Below are 21,519 nucleotides of genomic sequence, written 5' to 3'. Positions count from 1 at the left end.
TAAAACCTCCTATAGTAGAAATACAGTCACATTGATCATAAGGATTGTTAGACGCAACCCGGTCTAGTCGATTAAAGTCTACATCCGAGAAATGTGCACGCCTTAGACAGTAGGAATTGCGGTCGGTTTGTGACCAAATCACCTCAATATACTCGAAGTCTAATAAAGGGCTACACTACCATGAAATAGTACGCTACCGAGTGTTCTAGAGTAAAAACACCCCCGCACAGGGTGTTGGAGTTTACCCAAACCAGGGTCTCACTTTATTATGGATTAAAAGATATTAATTCTAAAGATAAACGCGCGAGCGTAGAAACTCGATGCGTACCTGACGCAAGAAGTCATTCAGTCACGTGCTACGAAGCATGATCCAAGAAGTCATGTGGAGAGACGCATCACGTGCATCACAAATCATGGCATCATTGACCCAAGAAAACTAAGCTTCGTGAAATATTCCGAAGCCTGCCAAAAGAGAAAAACTATGAACGATCTGCCGTGCGGTCCGAGGCCCGGGCATAGTATCTAATAATAGGGAGAAAAATCACTAAGTGGACCGTTCGTCTCGGCTGAACCGATCGTGAAAAACCATTTACGGCGATTCCCGCGTACGCATCAATACTGATGCGTCGCGTTGCCACAATAGAGAAAACACTACGAAAACTTAAAAGAAGTCAGCTCAGTTGTGCCACACACAACCAAGCCACTTCAAACCTTTACTAAAAATCAGTATTAATTCGTCCGACCTCTCGGACAATGCATGGACATGTAAATATAAATAGAAGACATAGAATAGTATAAAAAGAGGACGCGCGCAGGCTGAAACGCAAGGAATTATCCCCCGCATTGACCAGCTGTCGCACTCCCAGTAGCATCTGAGGTAGTGGATAAGTTTGTAATCAATTTAAGGACTTTTCTTCGCAGACATAAGTAACGTGTGCCCGGAACCAGTGTGTTAAGTGGGGATCACAAAGCTTTTGTAAGGTTGTCTCGTCAATTAGTAAGAGAGCTCTCTACTATTACCGAGGAATCCAAGTGAGCGTGCTTGAAGAGTCTTTAAGACTAGTTTGGACCGCATCAGAGGCATAATAAAAGCTCAAGGGAGTTATAAAAGTCTACAAAGCACAATTTCCTTGTCATTTCTTCGTATACAGTTAGAACGCAATCCCAGAACACCGAGACAGTCCCAATAAAAGCCATTTCCCTTCGAAGACTACTAAGTTTTGAATTCTATACTGTGTCCGCACGTAAAACAATACCTTTTGTTCCAAAAAGGTCTACTAGACTTAGACAAGTGATATAAAATATACAAAAAACGTTTCCCCGAACTTCTACTTAAGTTCTAACAAAACAAGTGTGGTAATTCTGTTTACCGTACAAACCCGAACTCGAAGTACCGAGCACGTACCTGTGGTGATAAGTGTTTAAGGTGTTTGTGTGTGTGTGTGTTGTTTAGGTGTTCACGCATCTTGTCAGCGCGTCCGATTACACTTTTCTCACTCCCGCATGACACAGTCTTCTCAGGGTTCTTTGTTGATTCTGTGGAAGGCGAGCCTGAAACGGGACCTACGACAGGACAGGGAGTAAAGAGGAAGACATTGGCGGGGATATTGAGCGAGGCGCTGTGTTCGCGCGCCAGGAGAGTTTCGGAGCGGAGGTGCACGTCCATCCCCATTCTGTGGTGGACGACACGGGAGGCGGGGAGTGTGTGTTTATCCTCGACGCCGCCGATTATGGAGCACGGTGACAAGCCGAGCAATGAGACCCCATTTGCGAGGAGAGTGAGGGAGGCTAGGAGGAGGTTTATGAGTGGGAGGAAGGATGGTGAGTTTTTTTAATTTTTAGTTGTTCTTCTGCTTTTTGTTTCGTTCCTTTGTTTTTGAGAGGTTTTAGAGATGCGCGTGTTTGGAGGATTTGGGTGTTTGAGAGAGACTTTGATCCCTCTTCGAGCGTTTTTCTTCTTCTCATTTGGTTCTCTTTGATTTTTATCTCTTTCATTCGTCCTCTGCTTCTCTCTCGCTCTCTTCGAGCGTTTTAGCGTTCTCTCTGTTCTTACCCATTTCTTTCTCTTTCCCTTGAGGCTTTCCTCTCTTCAAGCCTTCCCTCCCTCCCTCTCTCCCTCCCTCCCTCCCTCCCTCTCTCCCTCCCTCCCTCCCTCTCTCCCTCTCTCCCTCCCTCCTCTCTTTCTTTCTTCCAGCCTGCTCTCTCTTAAACTTTTTTTTTCCCCTTTTCGAGTCTTTCTCCCTCTTTCTTTTCAAGTCCTCTCTGCCGAATTGATCGAAATGGGCCAATATTCCCTCTCCGGGCTGTTTGTCTTTCTCTCTCTTGGAATCTTTTCTCTTTCTCTCCCTCTCTTTGAGGCTACTCTCTCTCACTTTGCTCTCTTCCTCTGCGGCTTCTGTTTCTTCTGGTCTTCTCTCCTTCTCTACAAGGCTCCTCTCTTTTTTTCTTTGACTTTTCTTTATCTTTAACCCTTCTTTCCCCCGTTTCTTATTCTTTTTGAATCTTCTCTCTCCTTTGGAGCCTGCTCTCTCTCTTCAAGTACTTTCTCTCTCTTCAAGCCTTCTCTCCTTCTCTACCCTCTCTTCATGCCTTCTCTTTTCTATCCCACTTGAGTCTTCCCTCTCTCCCTCTCCTACTAGCCTTTCCTATTTTTCAATACAGAGGCTGACATGTTCTGTTGGGTATAGATATCTTGGTGGTTGTAGCTGTCTTCTTGCCTTCAAGCTCACTTGCTACTTCACCTGAGAGCAAGTCATTCTTGTTGCCTCCCAGAAGGGGCTCTCCCGGTACCACCACCAGCCATGCCCCTCCCAGAACTTGTGTTTGGGCATCTTAGTCAGAGGACTGGTTGCTCCTTTGAGTGTTCCTAATGTATCAGAGGACGAAGAGGGTGTGGCGTATGCGGTGTCTGCCAAGGAGTTTAATCAGATGTGAAGGAAAGTTGACTCGCACATATGAACTCGGACGGAAGTCGGCTGGCCCGTGCTTCGTGACAATGCTGGCATCTGGTTCTCCTTTCTCAGAATCTCCAGACCGCAGCTCTACCACTGCCAATCTGACACATGCTTTCAAGCCTTTTGGAAGGTGAGGTTCATCATGTTGAATGATACAGTGTTGGTGGCTAAAAGAAGGAGACAGAATGTTGGAGGAAGGGATGGCAGTGGTGTTGGTCTTGGATACCAAAGGTTCCGCGAGTATGTCTGGAATCTGTGAAAGCGGAGACAGCTGTCTTTTGATGCTGGAATTGCGAGTTGGGTATGAACAACAGTCTCTCCCAATTTGCGAATGAAGACAGCAAACATTGTTCGTACGGTTCGCGACGGCTACTGGGACGCTATGGGCATGAACATCATCTCGAAATGGACGGAGAAGGGAGGTGATGCAGAAGTACTACCACCCTCCCCTTTTCCATGCCAATGTCAGCTGACAACATCAACTACTGTCTCATTGCCCACAGTGGGCTGCTCCATGTTGGGCACCACCTGAGGTCTGATTGCTCATCTGCTGGTCCCTCCTGTACTTTAGATAGGTCTTTGTTCAAACTACATGTTTATTCAAAAATACCACCACTTTACCAGAGGGTTTTTATGTCTGCCTCGCCATTACTTGGAAGCCGACCAGCAATCCAGCCAAACAAGTGTCAATTCTAAACTGAAAAGTGGATGTCCACTTTTCAGTTCAAAATTGACATGTATTTGGTACTGTTTGTCTATAGCTCTCAAAGAATAGTGTGACAAAAAAACGGGTCTGTATAAGAACGATTCCTTACGTAAACTCCAGGACTCGTAATATCTCTTCTGGGTGCCACCACACAATAAACATGGTTTATTTTTTCCAAGAACAGTCAATGTACTGGGCACCACTCCAACTATACTTGATTTTAGTAACTTTGTCCATGGTACAAATTGGACTCAATGTTATTCACCAGCCTTATAATAGGATTCAATGCAGATACTGGTTCATGGCCTATTTGAACAATCTTTTACTATGTTTGTTCAGGTGTTTGAAACTGTGGATTATTTTACCTTCCACTTGCCTTGGGGCCTTGGAATTTTCACAGAAGGTGTATTTATGTATTACATTTATTGTCTCAAAATTTTAGAACGAGAGTCAAAGATTTGTGGTCTGGGGACATGGATTTGTGCTTTTCATTACACCAGACAAACAAAAGTAATGGAATGTTCACTCAGATCCCTCCAGATCGGCTTTACTGTTTATTCTAAAACTTTCCAATTGCATTTGAATGGCATACTTAAGTTCAAATAATAAAAATTAGATGGCGAGGTGAAGTTGTCATTTCAGGAAGGGCAAAAGACCAAATTCTGCTGTGAAACAGCTCGAAAAACATGACATTTGTGTGACATTTGCACATCATCCATCAGCCAAATTCGTTGTTACCTAGTGTGACACAAGTTTCAATCTCCTGATATATCTGAACCCTTGTTGAATACCACTAAGCTATGCGTAGCTTGGTGGTATTCAACATAAAGTAAACCCGACCCAGTGGTCGGTGAATAACCCCCCTATGACCCCATACAGTGGGGCCGGTGACTACGCGTGCTGTAGTAATTCAACTAGTATAGTATAATGTCACCCCTTTATGCATTTGGCACTGTAGTCTGCCATCATGGGTCTTACGCTATCTGGCACAAGCAGGAGTCAAACATGAGACTTCAGGGATTAAGCCACTGAGCCGTCGGGTTTACTTTATGTTGAATACCACTAAGCTACGCGTAGCTTAGTGGTATTCAACATAAAGAGCGAACACAACACATTTATACCAAAAAAAAGTAGATATTCATATAGAAGAGAAAAAAGATTATTGGCTTGTTAAAAATTCAAAGAATTCAATGGATTGGTGAGGCAGAAATCGTGCAGTGGTGAAAAAGTTTCAAACACCTGAACAAACATAGTACGTGTTAGTAGAACATTCTTTGAGAGACTGTTGAGATGATATGGTTTTTTTTCTCTTTTCTTTTCATCATTAGGGGCAACAATATTCTCTGGTTTTGAATCCCTTTTGTATATGCTTCCAAAGTTACTTCTGTGTTTCGATGTAGTATCAATGATGTACAATACTATAAGCTCCCCCCCCCCCCCCTCAAAAAAAAAAAGATTGCACATATGATGACTTTATGCAATAAGTGAGCCAAAACCCTTTGGTATGTACCAAGATGTAATCAATTCCACTTTGATGACATCATTCAGGACAGTCCCAAGGGTGCATTGACTGACAGTATTTCCAGGTATTCTACCTATTATCTTAGAGCAGGATTGTTTACATTCATTTTGTAAGTATAGGCACTTGAGATCCCTCCATAGTCCAAGTAACCTCGTTATTGATAAACACCATCAGTGATAACTTGAATAAATCCTATCCCACCATTCACCACCCTTAAATCCGACACTTCAGCTCCCCACCAACCATCGCAATCGTAGCACCCAAACACCACCCTAACTCCGTCCCTCCAATCTTCTTCCCAATCGCTACCTCTCTCCCATCCTCAAACTCATACCCAAGCCTCAACAACACATGCATGAACATCAAATCAAGGCACCACTCTGGTCTGTCTGCGAGTTCATTCATGAGTTCGGAATCGGCGCCCCAGTGGTTCCGTAGCCACTCGTCGCGGCCTTGGCAAACTTGACGCGCGGTGCTGGCAATGGTGGATACAGTTATGTGGGAGGAGGGGGGGAGGAGGGGGGAGAGGCGGTCGTAGAAATAGGAGAGGAGGTGGACTTTACCGTTTGGGGAGGATGAGAGGAGGGAGGGCTGGTAGACGCTGTTGAAGGAGCAGGGTTTGAGTTCGCAGATTCTATGTGCATGTGTGTATTAGTAGGGAGGTTTAGGAGAAAAAGAAGGAAATAGAGGAGGAGGAGAAGAGTAGGAGAAGCGGACGTACGCATCCTTGACCAATACGAGCTGCATCACCCGATCACACGCCTCAAAAGACCCAATATCCCCCCCATCCATCGTCACCTTCCTCTCCTTACCCGTCACTTCATCCTTAACAGTCACCACCCTCCGTGTCCCCTTCGCAAGACACGGATTCCCCACCACCGCCTTCGGCTTCAAACCCTGCGACGTCGACATGAAATCCACCAATCTATGGACGTGTCCCCGTGCACGCATCTGCCCATACCCAAGTACGAGTGTTGGTACAACACATGATTCCGGCCACCGAATTGGAGGTCGTATTTATGTTCTCCTTTCTCGAGCTGCATGTCGGAGGAGGCGAAGACGGGCTCGAATACAATTTGCGTAGAAGCGCCGCCGAGGTCGAGGACGGCGTAGGTGGGTGTATCGGGGTGTGTGGAGGCTTTGATGGTCCCCAAGAGATAGTTGGCCGTTATCCACGCGTATACGCCCTCATCTTTTCCATCCATAATCACTACCCCATCTTTTTTTCTTGAAGCTGAAACGGATAAGAGGAACGTATTCTCCCTTCCACCGCCTCCAAAATATCAGCGCTCTGGGAACCAGGTAACAAACGAAGTCCAGCGGTAGCTTTAACAGCCACCGGCGTACACCCATGCATAACTTTGGGCACGACGCGGACAGCTTCGTCCAAGAGGACGTCTAGGCTCCGCGCAGCGCCTTCTGGGTTCCCAGCGAATGAGGATAAACCAGGTTGCGTCATTTTGAATACTTCGTATTCGTATTCGGGGGAAGGGCTACAGTTGTTGAATTTGTAGACGTGGATCCTGGAGCCGGTTGAGCCTGCGTCGATCATTAGTGCGTATTGGAGGAGGGTGCTGGAGGAGGAGTGGGGGTGGGTATAGTGCGTCATTGACGAGGGCTCTGGACCAGCTTCAATCGAGTTTGGGGGATGGTGGATGGTTTTGGAGCAGGGACGGGTGGATGGTGTTGTTGTTGTTGGGTTTGCTGGTGGTGCGTTTATGAAGGGAACGGCGCTGTGTTGGATTGGTATCTTTTTTTCGTAATCTTTTCGTCAGTTTATAGAAAGAAAGGAAATGTAACTCACCTTCTACTTCTAAATCAACGTTCCCATCCCCTCGCCAGGAGAATGTATGCCCCTTCGGCCAACCAAAGCAACATCACCCCAGCGAGGAGCGCAGCGCACAAAGCGAACTTCTTCCACGTAGACCTCTTCGTCATATCAACCCTACTCGGCCCATTGTGCCTTCTAGTCGGTCTTAGTTGCTGCTCCCAGGAGACAGGGTTGCCATGAGGTATCGTAAACGAGAGGTGAGGCCTTGAGCTTGAGGTTGTAGTGGGCATTATTGACCGCTATGGCGCGAACAAATCCGGTAGTGATGACTTTCTACCAAATGTAGTCTTTTCGCAGCATACGATGCAGTGGAGCCATTGTTCTCCATTAGAAGGATCGAGCAAGGATGGCCGTCGGTCTTACCACAACGCGAGGTCAACGTCATGGGCGATGGCCAAATTGTTGACCAAATTCAAACAAACATCTCGCAAACGTCTCTTCGCATTCCAACAGGTTTGCTTACTGTAACTACATAAATACCGTCCTGTTACCTCCAACTACATTACAGTCCGAGGTATTTGTCTCCCAAGCCAACTTCTATGCCATCGCCGAAACAGTACAGCTTGCCGCATAATTTGTCTCCCGAGCTCCTTCCATTGCACAATATTGAATGTATGCGGGGATCGAGAATGATGTTGAAAATCCGTCGATCCGATAAGAGAAGCAGGTGGTGTGGGCTCTCCGTCCAAGCCCTAGAGACTATCAGCAAGTGAAAGGAGGTCACGATTGAGGAGACGTGAAAGAAACGAAGCAGGATTTGGGTAGATGACGACAAGGGGGTTAAAGTGACGTTCAGGCGATGTTAGAGGGAGTTAGGAGTTTCAGTCGGTTGAAGTAGTTAGTGCCATGGAGAACACTGGGTTAAGAAACTTCGTAAGTTGTATCGACAAGCTTCTCGACTCCTAAACACAAGCGGGAGGCCCATAACCATGCTAGAAAAGGACCGATACCCAATGGTACGAAAGGCTACTTGGTGATGCTTGCAGGAGAATGCGATGGGTATTCTTCAGTCTTGAGTCATAAGTTGAATTCAAGAGCCAACTGTTGGTCCATTCATTAGCGACATTATGAACACGAGAAAGAGGCGTAGAATTACCGGAAATTCCACGCATGCTCGAATTAGGTGATCTCCAGCCACTTTCCCGATGGTGCTGCACATTTCGCGTCGAGGAATCTGTGCTCAATGAGTCTTCACGGATGGCAGAGAATCCAGGTTGATTTTATGAGACGTATGACTTCAACATAAGGCGACGTCTGACTGGACCCCGCCCTGTCCGGAGAGGTCGGACCCCTGCGCATGTGCAGTCGGGACGACATGCATACTCGACCAATCGAATTGATGAGACTGGGATATAGAGAACAATTGGTTCAGCAACTCTCAACCCAACTCGAAAGCCAACGAAGGCCCACCGCCAGGTCTGAATGCGAAGGGACAGCTCCAGTGTATAGACGGCAGTCCCAGTGAGTTATGATGAAGCACGACGATGATTCCACAGCAGAAAAGCAGGTCCCAGTGGCCGTCCCATCCTTCAAAACAACAATGAATCCAAGTTGAAGGAGGAACGAATCTAAAGGCTGGATCCTCACGCCAGAGAGAGCTCCGAGGGTGAGAAGTCTCTAGATGGCGGTCCTATTGAATTGGGGGTATGTGGGATGCTGCAGGTTTTATTCGAGGTGTGGATGGCAAGATGGAAGATGATGGCGATGGGTTTCTATTGTCGTTGACACGAACAACCTGTACTTTGGGTCCTTGTAGTTGCCGCTTAGACACACGGCAAACAACTGGCAGAAGGCGATGTTGGTGAGGAGTGGACGCAGAGGATTGGGACGTTCCGGGGTGATGAGCGAGGGCTTTGAGGTGTGTTGAGGCGGAGGTAGTGGGTGAGGAGGAGTAGCTCGCGTATAGAACGTTTTTGGGAAGCTGTTCCAGCATGTATCCAGGACAAAGTTGTGAGAGGGGATCGACACCCCAAACATATGCGCGGAAACGGCAGAAGCAGACTGGGGCCTGCCGAGGATGCGATAGATCCTCTTGAGACATAATACAAGAGTAGTAGCTGTAGGTCGATTCGTTAATCACAAGATGAGCATGAGAAGGAGGCGCATACTCACCGGAAACTCCATGTACCTTCCAATGAGCTGATTTCCAGCCACTCTACGTCGAACATGCTTCACGTTGGCCATTGTACGTCTTTTTGTTTCCAAAACATGAGGTCGTTCACGTCCAGCCTAACAAGTAATCGGCGGGAGGGGGGTGGGTCGCCTGGTCAAAGAACATGTGAGTCGTCTGCCGTTCGGTCGATGATAACGGGGGGTTGGGCGTCTTGTGGGAGGTGGTCAAAAACTGTGGCGATTGGCGCTGAAAGAAGGTCGACGAAGCCGGGTGGTTGGAGCGCCGATTGGTCTGTGGCTGCTGGGTGGTCGGCGACCGTAGCTTCGCAAGGTGAGTGTTCGACAAAGGACAGTGATGGCTCCTCTACTTGCACAACGAGGGCGATGTACAAAGATGATTCACTGTCGCGAATCGAGCAGAATCGCCAAGGCTTTCTCTAGGCAATTATCCAACACTGCAGCAATGCCACGGCATCAAATGGCGAACACGAGTTGAGACGACGTGAGGTAACGTCTAACATTCTGCTTAGGACATGTGGGGCTATGGAATAGCCAGGCCCAAGTGATTGTATTGCGGGTGAAAGATGGCGGCTGCTTGGCGATTTCGTTGCTTCAGGAAGCCATATGTTTGGATCCGTGAGGTGCATGGTGCAGGGCTTCAGAGAACTGACATCAGAAGGAAACCGGCGGCATGGATGGCAAACGCACCTCAGAGTTATCCAAGCCAGCTTCAGCTATCAAATGGCCAAGGGCGAACTCGGAAAGGCAAAACTAAATCATTGTCCTGTGATGTCTTGAGAATGTAGAGTCATCGAGAGGGATAGTTGGCGGTCCAGTAGTCCGCGCGACGTGTTGGATGTGTCTTGGTCGACGTCAAGGCATGATGGCGGTCAATGACTATCCCACGACGCGCTGTCATCGATTCATCTTTGGCTTGTGTCATTTGTCATGTTCATGACTCCCTTGGATCTCTGCTACTGGGACGTCCGCCTTTTCTGCCCGCAATTGTCCTTCGTCTGGTGCTTCATCTCATCTTTGGGAGAGCAGTCAGGAGTCGTTTCCTGGTCGTTTCTACGGCGACTCCATACCAACATACGATCTAGTAACGTACTTTTGCTCTCTATCGATGTATCTCTTATCAATTTCTTTTTTAGCCCTCAGATGTGAGCGCATGAACGTTGACCCTACGTGATCATACCCAGCTGGCAGCACGCACACTTACCCATCCCTTCCTCGCCCCAATGCTGTTCGCATCCATGAATTCTACCACCTGTTCACGACCTTCCTTTCGACGTATCAATAACGCTTCAACTTTGTTGGGGCCTTGGCGCCCACTTCTGCCGCACTTCTGTCTCATGAAAATCGACGCATTGACACAAGAAGGGGTAAAGAGTTCGTTATCCGTTCTCCCTCTCATTACCACGACATCTAGGATCAGGTCCATTGAGATATCGCAAACCGTGCATTATGTTTTGACTCATGATTACACAGGAAGTTTCAGAGGGACTGTATCTCCTTAGTATGTTGGCCATCTTTTGACGACATCTATGGATAATTTCCTATTTTTGACGGACTTTCTCTACAAGAATTACAATCTGTATGATCTAGGCATCCAAAGGACGTGGGTGTGCGTTATGGGAAAACATCCGAGCGCAAGTGGCGAAGAATGACCACCTCCAACCGCGCAACTGCAACGAACTCTATCCGACCAGCCTCAAACGCCACTCAACGAACATCGAGATGTAGCAGGTGCAGCGAATGTCATGGGTGCTATCAAGTGAGTACTGCGCCTTTGGCTATTCCAGTATGTTGCTAACATATTGCTCAACCAGGCGTCAACGGTAAGTTCTTACAGCGCAAGCCTGTCGTCGTTCAATCTTTGGTTCTTGCTGATGCGCTCTCATTTCAACCAAATTTGTCTGATACTGGAACTACCGCCCGAACCTGTGCGGGCTAAATCAGAATTGGCAATTCCAATGGCTGCTCGGAGGCCGAGCATACCGCAACCGCTCTACGGTAACCCTCCATGAAGTTTCCATTCGCCGGAAGCCATTAAGTAACCTTTTCATCAACGTTCAGCCACCGACCTCTGACAACGAAAGGAAGATGATCCGGGGCAGGGGGACCTCGGTCGAGATCATGTTGCGCCTAGAAGGGACTAGAGCCATACCCGGTATCGATTGAAATAGTGAGGAAGGTATGCATGCTTCATGAATACAAGATGTTCAGTTGTTCCGGTGTCAGTGGGGACTAAACATCCCGGTTGCTAAATGAGAGTTGGTGGAGCATAGAGTGTAAACGACTCGAACTGCGCAGGGCTCCCAAGTGAGAGTCTGGGCTCTCCTCCCTCCATAAAATAACTTCGCTTATACTAGGCGCTCGAGGGAAGCGCCTTCCAGCGCTTCCCTCGATGGTCTCACATGACGGACATACATTGACATGATCATGAGGCGATACAATCGCAGTCTCTCAGCGCCTCTCGTCTTTCTTATCAACCACCATCACCATGAACGTGAACATCACTAGCAACACCAACGACGCCGACAATATGTTTGGGTTGGATCCCGGAGCGGGCGACTTTCTGCGAGATTGTGGCAGAGGTGGTCTCCAGGCGCTCGAAATTGTCGCTATGTCCGAGGATGTTTTTTCGCCGACTTTGAAAGCGGCTGTTGTCGACACCTTGGCCATCATTGATATCACTACGGTTTGTAGTGCTGCTTAAGCTGATCTGTGGCATCTATCTAATGGTCTGAAATAGAAATTTAATTCCAATAAGAAAGCCTGGGCTGAGTTCTCGGAGAGTCTCATCAGGCAGGTTGAGCAGATTGTTCAGTATAGCTGTCATTATGGGAAGGATCACGTTCCGTGTGCTTGGCAAACAAGTCTTGATCATCTCAAAGGGTGTGTGGTTTTGACATATGTGTTGGTGATACTGTTCGAATCTGGGGGACTCACTAGAATTTTGAAACATCTGAAAGGAAGAGTTGCAGATGTTCAACAGTACATCCAATGGAGGAGACTTCCCAGTTTCACAGAGAATATGGCATACATAGAGGAGTTAAAGGGTAAGTTGAATGAAGCCATGGGTACTTTCAATGTATGTGAACTGTTTCTCTCATGTAACTTACTCATTGTTGCCAAGTTTCAGGCACATCAGATTGTAGAAGGAAATTTATATGAAAGTAGTATGTCAAACTATCTCCTTTTTTATTCTACCATAATTTGTTTAGCTCTCACAGAGATTGAGAGCAAGGAGACTTGTACGGAAGGTGAGGCTATTGTGGCAAAACAATCCATGCAGCTGATTACCTGACAACTTCTAATCTTCTTTTTTTCAATTATTCTTCTTGTAAAAAACTTTCTAGTGGCCCAAGTAAGTGTTCTGGCAGGGGCGCAGGATATTCAGATGGACCATGCTGTAATTATTGCTGCAAATACTGTTAGTGAAGAGTTTCACATGAAGGTTCATGCTAATCTGCATCTTCATTATACAGGTCACCTACAACAATGATGGAAAACTTTCACACAAAATTAATGAGAGGATGGAAGAATCAAAGGTAAGTTATGTCAACTAATTTCTTCACAACTGATATCAAATGGTTCACTAGAAAAATGAATGGTTGAAAGAATTGAAGGCTCCATCACATAAGCAAAGGGAGACCTGCATGCCTGGAACTTGTGTGAATGTGCTCAGAGACATCCAAGTGTGGCTTCATGACCTTAACATGCCAAATATTCTCTGGCTATCTGGAAGTCCTGGTTCTGGGAAGACAACAATTGCTTCAACTGTTGTTGCTGACTTTGAATCTTTCTCTGGGCAATTCTTCTTTCACCGTGATCAGGCTGAGTTTTGTGATCCAGACAATCTGTGGAGACACCTTGCTTTGGATCTTGCACTAGGAAACAATGCTCTGGGAAAATCTATAGCTAAGGCATTAGAGACACAGAAAGCTAACATCAGAGGTCTCAATATTTCCAAACAGTTTGAGCATCTGATTGTCAAACCAGTCCAGGAGGTCTTTCAGGATACTGAAACACCTCTTCTTGTTGTTATTGATGCTCTTGATGAATGTGACCAATATCAGAAACTTTTACCATCATTGAAATCTTGGTCTTGGCAGCTTCCCAAATTTCTCAAACTACTCATCACAAGTCGTCGCTATCTTGATATTCAGAGTACACTGAATCCTATTAGTTACCCTGTTTACCTTCATACTGGAGATCAAGTTTCTGATCAGACCTATGATGACCTTGAGCTTTACTTTACTACCAGATTCTCTGATATGACTCGATTGCAAACATCACTGCATCTGAACTGGCCTGGTCCAGATAAAATTTCTTTTCTTGTAACAAAGGCTGCAGGGCTCTATATTTGGGCTAAATCTGCAATGGACTTTATCTTGCACAGAGGTGGTGATGCTGAAGAAAGGTTGAATGTCATTTGCTCTGACTCTGGGGAAGGCATTGATGCTATTGACACCTTGTACCAGCGAATTGTTTTTGTTGCTTTTCAGGGGTTGAGAGAAGCAGAGAAAAAATCTTTATCATCAGTTTTAGGAGCAATTGTTATTGCAAAGAACCCACTTTGTCCCAGTGATCTTGAACAGCTTCTGGGAGTTCGAGATGCATTGTCAACAATTAGCCAACTGAGCCCAGTACTGTTGATCAGTAATACTGGCCATTTGCATATCTGTCATCAGTCTTTTACAGACTTTCTGCTTGACCAAAAGCGGTCTAAGAATTTTTGGGTGGATTCTCAGAAGCATAGTCTCTGTTTTGCTGAATCTTGTTTGAAATATATGAGTGCAAAGCTCAAATTCAATTTTTTTGATCTGAAAACATCACATATTCTAAATAAAGATGTTCCAAATTTGATGGACCATATTAAGAATGTGAAATCTACTGCTCTAGATCATGCAAGCCACTTCTGGGCAATTTACCTGCAAAAATATTGTGATCAAACTTTACAATGGCAAATCATGAATGAGATGGAACAATTCCTGAGGGAACATCTTTTACATTGGCTGGAAATTATGAGCATAATGGAAGCCATTGATCATGCTGCTCACTCAATATTGTTGGCTGTGAGTTGGAGCAAAGTAAGTGGTACAGATTTAAAATTATTCTTCACTTACCTGAACAAATAAATAATAGGATTTGAAACCCAGTGTATCAGACTTTGCAGATGATGCACACCAATTTATAATGACATTCCTTGAACCAATATCTGATGCAGCCCCACATATATATATATCAGCACTGCCATTTGCACCACAAAATTCTCAAATGTCTCTGCAGTATATGAAACACTTTACAAAAACTTTGAAAATTCAGAATGGTCAGAGGAAACAGTGGTCAGACAGGTGTCTTCTGAGAATACAGGGAAATAATACTGCAGTTGCATATTCACCTAATGGAAGGCACATTGTCTCTGGATGTTATGATGGAGCAGTCTGCATCTGGGATGCTGTAACAGGCCATAGTATCATGGATCCTCTTGAAGGCCATGATGAGAAAACTACCTCAGTTGCATATTCTCCTAATGGAAAGCACATTGTCTCTGGATCTTATGACAAGACACTCAGAGTCTGGGATGCTCTGACAGGCCAGAGTGTAATGGATCCTCTAAAAGGCCACAGTGATTGGGTTAATTCAGTTGCATATTCTCCAAGTGGAAGGCATATTATTTCAGGGTCTGCTGATCACACAGTCAGAATCTGGGATGCTGGAACAGGTTGGTGTGTGATGGATCCACTCATTGGCCATGATGAGGGAGTTAAGTGTGTTGCATATTCTCCTAATGGAATGAGCATTGTTTCTGGATCTTTAGATTCTACCATTCAAGTCTGGGATGCTGGAACAGGTCAGTGTGTGATGGATCCACTTATTGGTCATGATGAGGCAGTTGAGTGTGTTGCATATTCTCCTGATGGAATGAGGATTATTTCTGGATCTTTGGATTGTACTGTTAGAGTCTGGGATGCTTTATCTGGTCAGAGCATAATGGTTCTCCTCAGAGGCTCTGATTATATTGAATCAGTAGCTTTTTCTCCCAATGGTGAGGATATTGTTTGTGGGACTGAATGTCATACAATTAGATGTTGGAATGCTCTGACAAGTCAGTGCATAAAAAGTCCTCTTGAAAATGGCAAGAAAACAATTTTTTCAGTGGCTTTTTCTCCCAATGGCAAACATATAATTTCTGGTTGTAGAGACGGTACAATCAGAGTTTGGGATGCTATGGCAGGTCATACTGAGGTAGATTGTCCCACAGGCCATGATGATGGGATAAACTCAGTTGCATTTTCTCCTAATTGCAGACACATTGTCTCTGGGTCTGATGATACAACACTCAGAGTTTGGGATGCCCTGACAGGTGTAAGTGTCATGGGTTCACTTAAAGGTCATAACAGTAATGTTGAATCAGTTGCATTCTCTTCTGATGGCAAATACATTGCCTCTGGATCTGCTGATTGCACAGTCAGAGTCTGGGATGCTCTAACAGGACAGAGTGTCATAGCTCCTTTCAAAGGCCATGATAATTGGGTCCTTTCAGTTGCATTTTCTCCTGATGGTAGATACATTACATCTGGATCTAGTGACAAGACAGTCAGAGTCTGGGATGTACTAACAGGGCAGACAACACTGGATCCTTTCATAGGTCATGGTGATCATGTTAATTCAGTTGCATATTCTCCAGATGGCAGATTCATTATTTCTGGGTCTTGTGACAAAACTATCAGAATATGGGATGCTCAGACTGGTCAAAGTCTAATGAATCCCCTTATTGGCCATGGGGATGATGTTAAGGCTGTTGCCTTTTCCCCAGATGGAAGGTACATTGTCTCTGGATCTTGTGATAGAACTGTCAGGGTGTGGAATTTTCAGACAGGTCAGAGTGTGATGGATCCTCTCAAAGGGCATAGTAGTTATGTTCTTTCAGTTGCATTCTCTCCTGAAGGGAGGTATATTGTTTCTTGTTCTCGTGACCAAACAATTAGACTCTGGGATGCTAGGACAGGTCACAGTGTGGGAGATCCATTCAAAGGCCATGACATGGCTGTTCTATCAGTTGTGTTTTCACCTGATGGTAGTCATATCACTTCTGGATCTGCAGACAAAACCATTAGACTCTGGGATGCTGAAACAGGTTACACTAACCTAAATCCCTCAGCTTCTTCAGTTGTGTTGCCATCCACACTCTTGCTGTCTGAAGTCAGGAAAAATGTTAATAACATTGGTACTCATCACAACATATCCCCCATTTTCAAGGGTGAACCTGCTGTTTTCTATCCTGCTAAAGGGCCTAGTAATTGGATCATGGGAGAAGATTCTCTGTCATATCTCTTCTGGGTGCCACCAAGCAATAGACATGGCTTATTCTTCCCAAGAACAATTAATGTACTGAACAGCACTCCAACCATACTTGATTTCAGTAACTTTGTCCATGGTACAAATTGGAGCCAATGTTTTTCACCAGCCTCATAAATAGCATTCAATGCAGGTGCTGAATGTATGGCCTCTTCATATAATTTCTTACCAGTTGATAGAAAGTACTGGAGAAATCTCTGAGATAAGATTCTTTTTCTTTTGAACATTAGGAGGAGGGACAGTCTCTGCTTTTGAGTTCATTTTATATATGGCTCCAAAGTTAGTTCTGTGTTTCTTCATGGTATATAATATACAGTACATAACAATGGTGAGCTAGGCTCAATTAACCAAGTTTGAACCAATTTTCCCAATGGGGCACAGAGGAATGTTTTGGGTTGGGTCCCCAGCAGAGCTCATCTCACTTACAACCCAAACCACTGCAGCGTTTGAGTCATTCAAGCTTTTTTGTAGTTGGGAGGGTTAGTCCTTGCCATGACCAGAACAACTGAAACTGAGTCACAAAATGCAACCACTTTGACTTGCTGCTGCATGAACCATCAATGATAAAAAAGGTTTGTGCATCCCGTATTATTGATGAGTGTGTACCTTCTTTGCTATTTCAATTGATAATGGCTGTATCCACTGCAGTCAAGGTGGGTTGCATAACCTTCTAAAAAAGGTCCCCAAGACTAACATTCAACTCATTCACCAGACATGTCGTCACCTCATACCCGGTGTATTCAAGATTCATGTCAACTGAATGAATGTTGCCGACTCAGTTTTTCTTTTTAAAAAAAGTGCATGTAGTTGGACTGTGTATAGCAGGCACTGGTGTAGATTGGAACACCCACTGTGATTTCAACAATTTGAGATGAGTGGGGCTTGTATCTGGACCAGTGGGGTTCAATTCCCCAAGAACCGCATTGTATTCCTCTGCCCACACGTACTTGCCTTTTTTTTCATTGGTATTTTTGCCGTGGCGGCGTGGCCTCGATGTACCATGATGGCCATAGTCTGTATTTCGGAACCCACTGCAAGTTTTGGAAGAAAAACACATCTAATTTTATTTATAATAAATATATAAACTGTCCCCTCAATCCCAGGTGTGTGTTAGCATACCTACAGAGTTCAAGAGTTTGATTCGAAGGGTTCGAAAAAAAGAGTTGCAAGTGGTGGAAATAAAATGAAGCATGAAGGGGTCAGCTATGTACGTAGGTAGATGGTATATATAAATACGTGTGTGTGTGTAATAAGACAAGGTATCGCATTAGAATGGGAGTCGTAAAGGGGTGGGTGTTGAAGAAGCGTAGACAGCAAAGGGGAGGGATGAAAAGGGTGGGCAGGTAGATGGTATATATGCATAAGACAAAAAAAAGAGTGGACAGGACGCGTTTGTCGTTGGTGGATGTATCCCAGGGTTAGTTTGAGTGTTGCGTATCATATGCTTGATTGAGATCCTCATTTGATGATGATGCTGGAACGTGCATGCGTGTTTGATGATTTGGTTGGTTGGTCGATTGGGAAGGGAAGGGAAAGGAAAGGAGGTGCTGATGCGGTTGGTCGGGCAACAGGAAGTAAAAAGAGAGTAGGGGAGGTGAAGGCCAGGAGAGGAACACAGGGCACGCTAATACCCAACCACACCCGCCTTCCTCCTATACATCCTATGCCGCCTCGCAGGCACACCCGTAATCGTCGGCTGTGCCCCCTCCTGTTGTGATTATCACAACACCGTGAACACGTTTGTTTTTCCTTTCTTTCTTTCACTCTCTCTTTATGCTTAGCTCACCCTTTATTCCGTCTCGTATATATATACCATACATTAGCCTATGTACACCTCAGTCCGTTATACTGAGACTGAGGTGAGCCACTCTACTTACCGATTACTACACTCTTACTTACTTTACCTAGATTGACTCCTTACCGTGTGATCTAGGTACATACATCAATTCAGTCCGTTATACCGAGACTGAGATTGACTCCTTACCGTGTGATCTAGATCTAGATTTCTACAGGTTATGGGCCACTAGTCACATACAGTGACAGAAGAAACTAATCTATCACATCTTATCTCACGCGATCTTCTGGACGTGTACTCAACATGCTACCTAATTAGGACACGTCAAATATTCTTTGTCGCCTCGAGGCTCTTCAAACCTCTCGTTAACTCGCTACCACCACCACTATGCCTGAAACTGTCGAAACCCCTCTTCCAACAAATATGACTGTCATTCTTGCGAGCGATGAGTCACACCCATCTATCACTCTAAACCGCTCCAGCACCCCATATACCGGTGATAAACTCAGCAAAGCAAAAGGGAACTATCGACAATGGTACGAGGACATGCTTATCCACTTGATGGGTAGCTGTCTCTTTGATTACATTGAAGGTGATTCCTCTATCCCCTCCGCTACTTCTGAACCGCGCGCACACAAGAACTGGCTCGCCAACGATCGCCAAGCCTGGTCCATCATCGCTGGAAGCATCGACCCCAGTGAACGAGCCTACATCAAGCTCGAAAGTGGCGGCGCTACTATGGCGAAGGCAGCTTGGACCACCTTAAAAGCGAGACACGAGAATGAGGGACCAATCCGTCAGGTCAATTTGCTGCAAAAAGCGCTAGCCACTAAATGCACAAAGGACATATCTCTTCCTGAGACGGGTCGTCAAATTTGCAAAGACATTAAGCGGGCTTTCACCATCGGAACTCTCAACCAAGACCTCCTCTGTTGTATCGCGCTCATGAACGCGCTCGAGGATTTTCTGCACCTTCGCACCACCATATCCACCAGCCTCACTAACTCCAAGTCCGGCACTTATACATCTGAGGACATCCTGCTCCTACTCGAGACCGAACAATCTCTACGCGACACAGACACATTAAAACGAAACCACAACAACCAAATCACTGAATCCACAGCCTTAGCAGTTCAACAATCCAAATCATCGAGGTCTACCTCCTCCAATGCCCCCTTTTGTACTGGCTGCAAACGCTCAGGCCACACCCATCCTTACTGCGTTCTAACTGGAGGCGGAATGGAGGGAAAGACCATAGTGGAGTCCATTGCAGCTCGTAAAAGGGACAAGGAAAATAAGAAGGCAGGGGTTAATAGCAACGCCTCAACTCCAGGGAAAGTCTCAGTCACCATGAAAGACTCCAGCGGCAAGGCATTTATTGTGCACGTTGATCCCGCAGACATATCTATGCCTACACCCAACGCTGAATTTGCAGGAATCATGTCCGACGCTATCCCAGACAGTTTTTCTCCCGCCGCACCTATTGAATCAATCGAGTACGAAGGATGGTTCGCATTTGAGGAGGAGCTGAAGACTGGTGGCTACCACTTTTATGATAAAACTAAGGCAATTGCCTGCAGAGCTGTGTGTATAAGTCCACAAGTTTTATGAAAGGCATTTCATAGATGTGTCCTATGTTTTCTTTCTCATCAAACCTATGTTCTTTTCATAAGATATAGGCAAGGCCACAGAGTGCTTTTCATAATTAAACCTGTGCGCTTTCAATAGGTATTTCATTCACTATGTTAGGTGTATTCATTGCCTCTTTCATATTTAATGGTGTGCGCTTTCATTGAATATTTCATTAGGAATATTGGATGCTTTCATTGTACTTTTCATAATTAATGTTGTGCAATTTCAATAACTATCTCATTCCCTAGGTCAGGTGTATTCATTGCCTCTTTCATAATTAATTGTGTGCGCTTTCATTGAATATTTCATTAGGAATATTGGATGCTTTCATTGTACTCTTCATAATGAATGTTGTGCAATTTCAATAAATATCTCATTCCCTAGGTCAGGTGTATTCATTGCCTCTTTCATAATTAATGCTGTGCGCTTTCATTGAATATTTCATTATCAATTCTGGGTGCTTTCATTGTGCATTTCAATAAATATTTCATTAGCTAGGTTATATGTATTCATTGCTTCTTTCATAATTAATGATGTGCACTTTCATTGAATATTCCACAGCTTTCATTGGGATTTTTCATTGAGTATCTCAATATTTCATTCCAATTTCATATCTGCCCCCAGGGATATCATTACGATTTTTCATTATATTCCATGATAGCAATGAAATAGCTATTACAGTCCATCCAATGGGTCATTGGGAGGGTGGTCACATGACAAATTTCCAAAAATGGTAAAAAAAAACAAAAGTTGTAGCTCTTTACCAGAGCTTCCAGAATCAGTTGGAATTATGTCCTAAAGTGCTTCCATTGTGGAGATATAAGGTAAAAGGTTTTCAAAAGCACTGTGTTTTTTTTTGTTTTTTGCATTTTTCTTCATGAAAAGAACACTAAACAACATGATTTCAACAGATTTAGAAAGCTAAGAGAAGGGGCTACAACTATTGTATCGTGGGAAATTTCTCCCAAAAAGGAAGGTACATGCCCTAAAAGGGTAATTGACACTGACAGACTACAAAAGTAAGTTATAGCCTACAAAGTTTACTAATAGACTACAAAAAAGACTACAAAAGTCGGACATAGACTACAAAAGTTGGACATAGACCACAGAGGTCAGACAAAGACTACAATGGTTTGTAGTGTCCGCTTTTTTCATTATAAAAGTTACAGCCGATTTCATATCTATGCGGAATCCCCAAAAAAAAAATTGAGCCCAGGACCCCAGAACCAAATGACATAATGTTTTCACATCCGCAATTCCTAACATGCCTCTAAGTTCCGTTTGAGTTCAGTTCTTTCGACCAGAGTCCAGGATGCCCCCTAGAACTGTATCCCGAGATCTCAAAGCTCGTATTCCGGTCCTCTATTACGAGCAGAACTTTACCATCAAAGAAATCTGTGGACTTCTAGGCATCAAAAAGTCTCTCGCATACAAAACGCTCTCGTACTCCTCAACCTATGGAGTTCCCTATAATCCTCATGCTCGCATGGGGGGTCGTCGCCGGATTCTCAACAGAGAAGACGTAAAGTTTGTTGTGTCCCTGATCGAACGCCGCCACTGCATCTATCTCGACGAGATTCAAGAGGACTCTACCTA

General features: G+C 44.9%; 3 protein-coding genes across 3 annotated transcripts; 2 read left to right on the top strand and 1 right to left on the bottom strand.

Annotated features, from left to right (window-relative positions):
* Window positions 1–8,250: 8,250 nt before the first annotated feature.
* Window positions 8,251–9,197, bottom strand: LACBIDRAFT_334310 (uncharacterized protein; the record flags this gene model as incomplete). The annotated part of the gene is made up of 4 exons (XM_001889066.1): window positions 8,251–8,358; window positions 8,424–8,628; window positions 8,746–9,044; window positions 9,126–9,197. 4 exons carry the CDS (start codon window positions 9,195–9,197, stop codon window positions 8,251–8,253), a joined length of 684 nt encoding a protein of 227 aa, XP_001889101.1.
* Window positions 9,198–10,791: 1,594 nt separating this feature from the next.
* Window positions 10,792–11,155, top strand: LACBIDRAFT_314562 (uncharacterized protein; the record flags this gene model as incomplete). The annotated part of the gene is made up of 2 exons (XM_001889104.1): window positions 10,792–10,902; window positions 10,958–11,155. 2 exons carry the CDS (start codon window positions 10,792–10,794, stop codon window positions 11,153–11,155), a joined length of 309 nt encoding a protein of 102 aa, XP_001889139.1.
* A 476-nt stretch (window positions 11,156–11,631) lies between these two features.
* Window positions 11,632–16,613, top strand: LACBIDRAFT_314561 (uncharacterized protein; the record flags this gene model as incomplete). Its single annotated transcript, XM_001889103.1, has 9 exons — window positions 11,632–11,829; window positions 11,884–12,026; window positions 12,084–12,222; window positions 12,274–12,310; window positions 12,356–12,394; window positions 12,491–12,564; window positions 12,620–12,682; window positions 12,734–14,224; window positions 14,280–16,613. 9 exons carry the CDS (start codon window positions 11,632–11,634, stop codon window positions 16,611–16,613), a joined length of 4,518 nt encoding a protein of 1,505 aa, XP_001889138.1.
* Window positions 16,614–21,519: the final 4,906 nt, after the last annotated feature.

Source organism: Laccaria bicolor, genomic scaffold (assembly GCF_000143565.1).
Source record: "Laccaria bicolor S238N-H82 LACBIscaffold_62 genomic scaffold, whole genome shotgun sequence".
Classification (NCBI taxonomy): Eukaryota; Fungi; Basidiomycota; class Agaricomycetes; order Agaricales; family Hydnangiaceae; genus Laccaria; species Laccaria bicolor.
The sequence above is the reverse complement of the archived record's forward strand: the minus strand, read 5'-3'. Positions and strand labels throughout refer to the sequence as shown.